The 11,339-nt window shown below is 44.7% G+C and overlaps 1 protein-coding gene across 2 annotated transcripts in view; it reads left to right on the top strand.

The window, feature by feature from the left end:
• LOC109938228 (actin-like protein 6B) overlaps window positions 1–11,339 on the top strand; it is a 53,961-nt gene that overhangs the window by 19,325 nt on the left and 23,297 nt on the right. For both annotated transcript variants that reach the window (XM_048619978.1, XM_048619980.1), the window contains exons 3-5: window positions 271–436; window positions 6,160–6,260; window positions 10,819–10,916. In XM_048619978.1, the coding sequence (XP_048475935.1) occupies window positions 271–436; window positions 6,160–6,260; window positions 10,819–10,916 (365 nt within the window). The remainder of the gene's footprint in view (window positions 1–270; window positions 437–6,159; window positions 6,261–10,818; window positions 10,917–11,339) is intronic.

Genomic DNA, 11,339 nt, shown 5'->3' with positions numbered 1-11,339 from the left:
CCTGGGAGTATTTGATGGGGGACAATGTAGAGGGAGCTTTACTCTGTGTCATTGGAATTTCCTCCTTTAGCCTTGCGTTCATCCATAGTTCCAGCCCAACCTTTCCCCTCCTGGCTGAGTGTGGTATGCCCTATGTCACATCCTTCCAGTTAAAAGTTGTACATTAATGCCTCATTCTTTCTGTCTGTGATTTCACTCCTGGGAGGTGAAACTCAAATGAGCCTTTTGTTCTTTCTGCCCTGGATTTTCTGATGATTTCTGGCTCCCCAGGCGGACTTCCCAACCACGGTAGGGCTCATCAACCACGATGAGGCAGCTATGGAGATCGACGGTGAGAAGGATGCTAAGTCGGGGAAGACGTACTACATTGACACCAACTCCCTGCATGTTCCCAGGGAGGGTGTGGAGGTTATCTCCCCTCTGAAGAACGCAATGAGTGAGTGACTGTTTGGGAGAGGGTGGGGGGATGCCATAGACTCGACCATGCCCTATCCTGTGCCAGTCTCTCACCTAGGAGCTATCCTCTTCCTAGTGGGCTTCAGCGTTCAACATGGGCACTGTGTTTGGTGCTTGGTCAAGGCTGAGCCCAACCATTGAGTGTCAGCCAGCTATTCCTCTATGGGGGCCACCGCAGCTCGATCCCAACCCCCTCCCAGGCCTGTGCACCTGGTTTGACAATTCAGAACTGGTGCTAATTAAAGTATTGTTTGGAATAGAAGGAGACTTTGAGGCCCACACTTTGCCCCTTATGATACAGACAGCCATCTGCATAGCAACATTTCTGCCTTCTTTGCCAGAACCCATATTCTGCTAAACTTTTTTGTTTTATTGTTCAAGGCACATGGGTGTTACTGGCTGGGCCACTCTTTATTGCTCATCCCTAATTGCCCCTTGAGAAGGTGGTGATGTTATGGACCAGACCAAACCCCCTCAAAATGTATTCAGAAGATAGCCTAGACCCTAACATTTTCTTATTCTCAAGGCATGTGCCAGGCGTTGCATTCCAGTTGCAATTTGATTGGTCAAACTACCAGGCTTGAAGCAAAATACAATAAAAGAAGAAATTGGTATAACTTTAACTATTGGACAACTTAACAGAATAATAGATTATTTCAGTAATAAACAGTAACTGTTCCAATATACTAACATTCCATAAACACACCCTCAGAAAAGGCAAGATTCAGTAAGATAGATTGTCTCACAGGCAATTCTCCAGTCTAAAGGGAAAAAAAAATCAAGAGAAAACTCTGAGAGAGAGACAGTAGCAGGGAGAGATGTACTGCAGCTTCCAAACCCGGCTTCAAGACCCCAGCAACCGCTGCTGCAAAACTAAAACTAAAAGTCCTGGTCATGTGAGAGCTCGACCCCATTCAGGCTACTTCTAATGTTCCAACCTTAAAAACAACCCAAAGGCCTCAGAAGCTGTTTACTTTATTGGCTTTGAAGCACACCGATTGTCACCTCTGTCTCAGCCTTTCTTCAAAGAGAAAACCAGGACAAAATACAAAGCCATAGCATTTTTATACTAGTGAGCTGCCTACTTGAACCGCTGCAGTCCATGTGATTGTAAGTACGCCCACATGTGCTTTTAGGGACGGAGTTCCAGGATTTTGTCCCAGTAACACTGAAGAAACTGCAGTATATTTCCAAGTCAGAATGGTATGTGGCTTGGAGGGGAGCTTGCAGGATGTAGTAATCCCATGTCCTTCTCATCCTGGTGGGTTAACAATGTGATAATGACCAAATAATCTGTTTTCTTTGTGTGTTGCTTGTTGTAGAGTCATACAGCACAAAAATAGACCCTTTCGTCCAACCAATCCACGCCAACCATGTTCCCAAACTAAACTAGTCCAACCAGCCTGCGCTTGGCCCATATTCCCCCAAACCTTTCCTATTCATGTATTTATCCAAATGTCTTTTAAACTTTGTAACTGTACCCGCATCCACCACTTCCTCTGGACGTTCATTCCACACACTCTCAATGTAAAAAAGTTGGCCCTCATGTCTTTTTTAAAATCTTTCTCCTCTCACCTTAAAAACATGCCCCCTAGTTTTGAACTCCCCCACTGTAGGGAAAAGATCCTTGTTATTCACCTTATCTATACCCCTCATGATTTTATAACCTCTATAAAGATCACCCTTCAACCCCCTACGCTCCGGTGAAAAATGTCCCAGCCTATCCAGCCTTTCTTTATAACTCAAACTCTCCTTTCCTGGCAACATCCTGGTAAATCTTTTCTGAACCCTCTCCAGCTTAATAATATCCTTCCCATAACAGGGTGACCAGAACTGAACACAGTACTCCAGAAGAGGCCTCACCAAAAAGGTTCCATGATTTTTTTTTGGAAATAATGCCATGGAATCTTTCCTTGGCATCTGAGAGGGCTGACAGGACATTAGTTAGCGGCTAACTGGATAGATAGCACCTCAGGACTGCACTGAAGTATCTGTCCTGGGTTTTATGCACCAAAGCCTGGAGTTGGGCTTGAACGTGGGACCTTGTGATTCAGAGTGTAGAGTGCTACCAACTGAGCCACACCTGCCTTTCCCTGGGAAGAGATGAAGAACCAGGTTAAATGGGCATAGGAACAGGAGTAAGCCATTCAGCCCCTCAAGCCTGTTCCAGCCTTTAATGAAATCATGGCTGCACTGTGGCCTAACTCCCCTGAAGAGTCTGATCCTAATTCTCACAGTGCACGCTAGTGCTAGAATCTTTATTGACCCTGGCTCCTCCTGTTGATATCTTGAAAACCTCAATCAGATCACCCCCTAACCTTCCTAACTCTGGGAAAACAGACCTAATTTGCCTAATCTCTGATGATAATTTAACCCTTAAAGTCCAGGTATCAAACTGTAAACCTACGTTGTTCTCCCTTCCAAAGCCAATATATCCTTCCCAAGACTCCATTTTGGAAATCCCTCCCCAAGGGCATTGTGGGTCAACCCACAGCAGGTGGACTATAGCGGTTCAAGAAGGCAGCTCACCCCCCCGTTCTCAAGGGGCAACTAGGGACAGGCAATAAATGCTGGCCAGCCAGCGACACCCACATCCAACAAAATGAATAAATTAAAAAAGTTCTTTCTGGCCCTGATCGTTTTATGACTTCCATCCCAGTCAGAAACAGATCTAATTCCCACTCAAATTTAACATGTCAAGGGTAAAAACATATTTCCAGAAAATTCCTAAAATGTTTTTCAGGGCATTTTCGTTCTCAGCAACTCCTTTATTCGGTACTGCAATCATGTAGTAATTGACATTTGGGGTTAGGTGATAATTGGATTCGCCCAGAAGCAGAATTCAAAGACTTCACACATAGATTCATACTGCATGGAAACAGACCCTTCATTCCAACTCATCAATACCGACCAAGTATTCCAAACTAAACTAATCCCATTTGCCTGCGTTTGGCCCGTATCCTTCTGAGCCCAACCCTCCATCAAACCTAAAGCCATACAAAAAGGAAAACACTAACTTCCTAGAAACTGACACACAGGCATAAGATTGCAACAAGCTTTTTTTTAAAATAAATGACACACGCTTCTATATATAGAAATCCATCACCTTAAACTCACATATTGCAGACTGGTAAGGTCAAAGCTAATTGCTTGCAAGGTTGTCTCTAATACTGTCACTGCACCTCAAGTAGCTCACACAATGTCAAGTGCTTTTAGATGTGATAAATCTTTGTGAAATAAAACTAGTTTGTATTAAGTTATCCGGTTACAAAGTATTCAGTACATTAGCATCCACCACATATTCCCCATATAGTATCTCCTGAACTTCTGCAGCCTTAAGCTAGAAACTCCACATTCATTTGCAAGAAATTCATTAGCTTAGTGACTTACAGATTTCCTGATTCCTGGTTAGCTGAGTATTTCTTTGTTGAAAGGTTTAAAGCTGCTTGCTCCCATATACACCTTATCACCTGTCTGCAGCCCCTCTGTCCACTTTTGCAGTTCCCTCTTCTTCGTTTGCAGCCTTTTTCATTCCTTTCCAACTCCTCATTCCCTTTTTGCTGCCACCCTCTTCACTTTTATAGCTACATTTGGCCCGCAGGAGTCCCAGCCTCACTACTGTCTGCCTGCGGAATACCCCCACTCAGGTTCCTAGCCTTGCCGCCCTCACTCCCCCCTCCAGCCACACTTACCATGGACAGCCTCACTACGTCTAATTCACTGTGAGCCTATCAGCAGCAAATGCAAGAGAGAACCAGCTGGCAGTTGGGAGGGGCAGCTCGTCAGAGACTCTGACAGCTCCACGTAAGGAGGCGACATTTCTCTCACTGGTTTCCAAAATGGTTGAATTTTCCTGAGTGTTTTAGGGGCTTTCGAGGTGAATTCAGCACTTCTTCCTATGTGTTTTGAGCACTGATAAATATACATAACAAATACATGTAAAATTATAAAATAATAAACATGGAATACTAGCAGAAAACCCCATGGTGTTGTTCAGAGTTGAATTATATACAGCAATGGCTCATTGGTCTCGGGTATGATTCTTGCTTTGGGGCTTGTACATTGCAGACATTTTGAAATGTACCGGGTTCAAATCCCGGATGAGTCCTGATTGCTTGCCATCTGTTTTGGGGCAGCACGCTGGCTCAGTGGTTAACACTGCTGCCTCACAGCGCCAGGGACCCGGGTTTGATTCCAGCCTCAGGTGACTGGCCGTGTGAAGTTTGCACATTCTTCCTGTGCCTGTGTGGTTTTCCTCCAGGTGCTCTGGTTTCCTCCAATAATCCAAAGATGTGCAGGTTAGGGTGGATTGGCCATGGGGAAATGCATGGTAATGGGCATAGAGTGGGTCTGGGTAGGATGCTCTTCAGAGGGTCTGTTTGGACTCAGTTGGCCGAATGGCTTGCTTTCACGCTGTAGGAATTCTATGATTCTAACTACACAGTGCAGGAAGACATTTGGCAATCCCTGCCATTTCCCCTCAGTCATGTATATTTTCCCTTCATAAGCATTTGTACAATTGTGGACTAAATGTGATTACTTAATCTGTTCCCACTGCCCTTTCAGCCAGTGCTTTCATAGGTTAAAGGACAGAAACATTATACAGTTGCCCACAATGTACAATGTAATTTCCTGCTGTTAAAAGGAGAGTGTGTGCCTTTTTAAAATCAGAAGGATAAAACCGTTGTTCAGTAACTTCCAGCAGAGGTTATTTGGAATTTAATTGTCTTTCTGCGTGCTTGCTTACTGTAAACCCCTCTTTGTCCTCTCGTTCTGTCTCTCACCTATCTTGCCTTTACCCTCAATCCCTGTGCTTTTCTCAGGAGTTTCTTTTTGTATATTTTTTTTCACTAATCATTCTTCCTGTCCATGTTTCTTGATGTCTTACTGTGATCTTGACCTCTCTCTCCCTTTCTTCCATCTGTCTCGTTTTTTTTCTGAGGAGGGATGCTGTTGCTCTCGAGGGAATACAGCGAAGGTTTACCGGACTGATTCCGGGGATGGCAAGACTGACATGAGTAGAGATTGCGTGGATTAGGATTGTTTTCGCTGGAGTTCAGATAAATGAGGGGGGATCTCATAGACACTTATAAAATTCTAACACGACTGGACAGGGTAGATGCAGGGAGGATGTTCCCGATGGTGGGTGCATCCAGAACCAGGGGTCACAGTATGAGGATTTGGGGTAGATCATTTAGGATGGAGATGAGGAGACATTTCTTCCCCCAGTGAGAGGTGAGCTGTGGAATTCATTACCACAGGAAATAGTTGATGCCAAAACATTGAATGTATTCACGAGGCAGCTAGATACAGCACTTGGGGCAAATGGGATAAAAGGCTATGGGGAGAAAACAGGATTAGGCCTTTGAGTTGGATGACCAGCCATGATCGCAAAGAATGGTGGAGCAGGGTCAAAGGGCCGAATGGCCTCCTCCTGCTCCTATCTTCTATGTTTGTCTCTCTTTCATTCTCTGTCTCATTCTTTCCTGCTAGTTCTCTCCCTTTCTCCTGTTTCTATTTCTCTTCTCTTATTTATCTTTCATTTCACCCTTTTCTTACTTTTACTGTTCTTCCCTGTCTCTCCCTTCGTCTCTTTCTTGTTTTAAATTTTGACCTTCCCTGTGCCTCTCTTTCTACCTCTGTCTCGATATTGCTTCACTGACCACATCCCTGTGCTAACACTCCTGTCCTGTTTCCCTACAGTTGAGGACTGGGATTGCTTCCAGGCGATTCTGGATCACACTTACACCAAGCACATCAAGTCGGAGCCAAACCTGCATCCTGTTCTCATGTCAGAAGCACCGGTGAGCAGAATGCAATCTGAAACCGGGGGACTGAGGACTGGTAGCCTAACCTGGAAAAGTTACAGTCTGGCTCAGATGACATAAAAAAGATCACTTAGTAAATATCACTATTCACTCAAGGGTCAGCATCTATTGGTCATCCCTAACTGGCCCTTGAGAAGCTGCTGGTGAACTGCCTTCTGGAACCACTGCATGTCTGTGTGGTGTAGTGCAGTCAGGGAGGGATTTCCAGATTTCGACCCACCGACACTGGAGGAATGGCTCATATGTTCCCAAGTGAGCTTGACTATTCCATCTCTCTCCTGCTCAGTCTCCCAATTTCCACCCTGGATAAACTTCAGTTCCTCCAAAACTCAGCAGCACGCCTCCGCCCTTGCATCCTAACTCCCACTGAATGCTATCTCCCCATTCCAAGAAAGCACAACAACACTTCCACTTCCTCAGGAGCCTGGGGAAATTAGAACGCCCATAAAGACTCTTACCAATTTTAATAGAAAGCATTCTATCCAGATGGATCATGCTTGGTACAGCGACAGCTCTGCCCACGACCGTAAGAGACTACAGAGAGTTGTGAACACATCCCAGTCCATCGCACAAGCCACCTCCCATCCACTAACTCCATCTACACTTCCCGCTGCCTTGGGAAGGCAACCAACATCATCAAAAACTCTCCCACCCCTTCCAACCTCTTCCATCAGGCAGAAGATACAGAAGTTTAAACGCCCATACTGACAACCCGTATCAATGTTGATCTTGCTCTTTGCGCACCTTCTCTGCAGCTGTAACATTGTATTCCTCGCTCTGTTCTATTACCCTAATGCACTTTGTATGGTATAATCGGCCTGTACCACACGCAAAACAAAACTTGTCACTGTATCTAGGTACATGTGACATTAATAAATTAAATCAAATCCAATCATCCCTTGTGTTTGATGACCCATACTGGCTTCTAACTGGTGACTCCTCAGTTTTAAACTTCTCATCCTTGAGTTCAAATCCCTCCATAGCATCACAACCCACAACTGGACTCCTCAAATCCCAGCCATCCAATCAAATCAAATCAAATTTTAATGGAGGTGACATGATGGCTCCGGGGTTAGCACTGCTGCCTCACAGCGCCAGGGACCCAGGTGTGATTCCAGCCTTGGGCAACTGTCTGTGTGGAGTTTGCGCATTCTCCCCGTGTCTGCGTGGGTTTCCTCCGGGTGCTCTGGTTTCCTTCCACAGTCTGGAGATGTATGGGTTATGGTGGGTTGGCCATGCTAAATTTTTCCGTAGTGTCCAGGGATGTGCAGGTTAGGTGGGTTAGCCATGGGAAATGCAGGGTTACAGGGATACAGTAGGCGGGTGGGTCTGGGCGGAATGCTCTTCAGAGAGTTCGGTGTGAATTCAATGGGCCGAATGGCCTGCTTCCACATTGTAAAGGATTCTATGATGATAATCACTCCATGAATGGAGACTGTGCCTTCAGTTGCCTGGCTCCTAAACTCTGGAATTTCCTCCCCAACCCTCTCCACCTCCCTCCTTTAAGGTGGTCCTTGAAGCCTTTCTCTTTGACTAAGCTCTTAATCCTTTATTCCTTAAGAAATAGAAGCAGGAATAGGCCATTCAGCCCGTCAAGCCTATCCTCCCACGGCTGCTCTGTTTTAGGCCTCAACTTCTCTTTCGTGCCATCTGCCCAAAGCTCTCAACTCCCTGATATTTCATCAATGTATCCATCTCCTCTTTAAATACTTCCATCAACCTAACCTCTACAATTCTCTCCGATCGAGAATTCCAGACATTCACTGCCCTCTGACAGAAGAAATTCCTTCGCATCTCGGTTTTAAATGAGTGCCCCCCCTTATTCTTAAGTTCATAAGATATAGGGGCAGAATTAGGCCATTCAGCCCATCGAAGTCTGCTCTGCTGTTCGATCTTGGCTGATATGCTCCTCACCCTCATTTTCCTGCCTTCTCCCTATAACCCTTCAACCCATTACCAATTAAAAATCTAACTCCTCCTTAAATTTACTCATTGTCCCATCATCCACCGCACTTTGGGGTAGTGAATTCCACAGATTCACAACCCTTTGGGAGAAGTACTTTCTCCTCAACCCTGTTTTAAATTTGTTACCCCTTATTCTGAGACTATGACTATGACTCCTCATCCTAGAATGCCCCACAAGAGGGAGCATCCGCTCCATGTCTACTTAACTATACCTTTTATCATATTGAATATCTCAATTTGAGCTCCCCTCTTTCTTCTAAATTCCAGACAGTATAGGCCTAAGCTGTTCATCTCTTCATACGACAAACCCCTCATCTCTGGAATCAATCTAGTGAACCTCCTCTGAACTGCCTCCAATGCCACTATATCTTTTGTCAAATAAGGGGACCAAAACTGTGCACAATGCCTTGTATAGTTGCAAAAATACTTCCTTGCCTTTATATTGTATTCCTTTAGCTATAAAAGCCAACATTCCATTCGCTTTCTTTATTATCTGCTATATCTGCATGCTAGTTTTCTATGACTCATGAACGAGGACACCCAGATCCCTCTGCACAGGAGTAGCCTGAAATCTCTCCCCATTTAGATAGTAGGTCGCCTTCCCATTTTTCCAACCAGAATTCATGACCTCACATTTAATCACGTTAAACTCCATCTGCCACATTTTGGCCCACTTTCCTAACCTACCTATATCCATTTGTAAGGTTCTTATTTACTCATTGCAAATTACCATCCTGCCTATTTTTGTGTCATCCACAAATTTGGCTATCCCTGTATCTAAATCGTTAATGTAGCTTGTAAATAGCTGGGGTCCAAGGACCAAACCCTATGGCACTCCATTAATTACTACCTTCCAGAAAAAAAAACATTTATCCTGACTCTCTGTCTTCTGTCCATCAGCCAGTCACCTGTCCAAGATAATAAATTGCCCCTAATCCCATATGATCCAACCTTGTGAATTAACCTTTCGTGTGGCACCTTATCAAATGCCTTCTGGGAGTCGAGATATATCACATCTACAGGATCCCCATTATCCACTTTGCTAGTTACATCTTCGAAGAACTGTAGCAAATTAGTCAAACATTATTTGCCCTTCATAAATCATGCTGACTCTGATGGATAGCATTTTGACTTTCCAAATATCCTGATATTGCTTCTTTGATAATTGATTCTAATACTGTGCCAACAACAGATGGTAAACTAACTGGTCTATAATTTCCCACATGTTGTCTCCCTCCCTATTCTGTAACTATATCCCACAGTTTGAGATTCTCCCATGAGTGGAAACATCTCCTCAATATTTCCCTGTCAAGCTCCATCAGAATCTTAGATGTTTCAATAAGATCCCTGTAATTCTTCTAAACTCTAATTACTAAAAGCCAAACCTGTTTACCCACTGTCGATAAGGCAAACCCTTCATCCCAGGAATCAGCTGAATGAATAGCGTCATAGAGTCATACAGCACAGAAACAGACCCTTTGGTCCAACTAGTCCATGCCGACCATAATCACAAACTTCCAGCTCTGCTGAAGAGTCATACAGACTCAACGTTAGCTTTCTCTCTCTCCATGGATGCTGCCTGACCAGCTGTGACCTCCAGCATTTTTTGGTTTCAGTAATCCCAAACCAAATTATTCCCTGCCTGCGCTTGGCCCTTATCCCTCCAAACATTTCTTATTCATGTACTTATTCAAATGTCTTTTAAACATTGTAACTGCACCCACATCCACCACTTCCTCTAGAAGTTCATTCCCCACACAAACTGCTCTTGTGTAAAATAAAATTGCTCCTCATGTCCTTTTTAAATCTTTCTCCTCTCACCCTAAAAATATGCCTTCCAATTTTGAAATCCCCCACCCTAGGGAAAAGACATCTCCCATTCACCTTATTTACACCCCTCATGATTTTAAATATGTGACTGACCTGTATCTTAGCTCGGTCTTACTGTCCTGTGAGCCAAGGCTGGGTCTCTGCAAACTGGAATGTGGAAGGATAAAGGTGATTGCTTTGAAATAGATTGGATTCTTAAGGGGCTGGACAGGGTAAGAGGATGTTTCCCCTCATCTCTTATGAAATATCTTCAAGGCTAGTGCGTGCTTTCTTAAACATGGCGATGTTGGTGAAGACAGCGTTTCTTACTCACACCCGTAAACTCAGCGGTGTGCTGTGCTACTGCAGAGTGCATCACTGTTGTCTGGAGTCACATGTAGGCCAGACTGGGGAAGGTCACCAGATTTCCCTCCTTGAAGAGCATTAATGAGCTTTTTATGATAGTTGATGATGTATGTCATGGTCACCATCAGTATGAGTAGCTTTATATTCCAGATTTATTAATTTAAAATTCAAGATGACACGGTGGGATTTGAACCCATGTTTCTAAAGCATTAGACTAACCCTCTGGATTACTAGCCCAGTGACATTATCATCATGCCACTCTGCATTTTGTGGGTCAGATTTTGACTGATAATATTCCTATGAATTACCGTGGGGCTGTTTTGTTATATTGAGGTTGCAATGTAAATGTAAGTTTTTTTTTGCTGGGATCTCAAGGGGCTGTTGTCTATTTCAGTGGAATACCAGGGCCAAGCGTGAGAAGTTGACCGAGCTGATGTTTGAGCACTACAACATCCCTGCCTTCTTCCTCTGCAAGACCGCTGTGCTTACTGCGTATCCTTCAGACAGCCTGAAGCTAGGGTACTGCCCCTGTTTACAGCAAAGCCCCATAGGCTTGCTTCTGGGAGCCTAGCCATTGTGAGATCCTGTCTGGAATGTGATCCTGACTGTGCATCCCAGTCTGAAACGTGATCCTGACTTGTGCATCCCAGTCTGAAACGTGATCCTGACTTGTGCATCCCGGTCTGGAACATGATCCTGACCATGCATCCCGGTCTGGAACGCGATCCTGACAGTGCTCCCCGGTCTGGAACGTGATCTTGACCGTGCATCCTGGTCTGGAACACGATCCTGACCGTGCATCCTGGTCTGGAACACGATCCTGACCGTGCATCCCGGGTCTGGAACACGATCCTGACAGTGCTCCCCAGTCTGGAACACGATCCTGACAGTGCTCCCCGGTCTGGAACACGATCC

The sequence above is a fragment of the Rhincodon typus genome, chromosome 45 (assembly GCF_021869965.1).
Source record: "Rhincodon typus isolate 14 chromosome 45, sRhiTyp1.1, whole genome shotgun sequence".
Lineage (NCBI taxonomy): Eukaryota > Metazoa > Chordata > Chondrichthyes > Orectolobiformes > Rhincodontidae > Rhincodon > Rhincodon typus.
The sequence above is the reverse complement of the archived record's forward strand: the minus strand, read 5'-3'. Positions and strand labels throughout refer to the sequence as shown.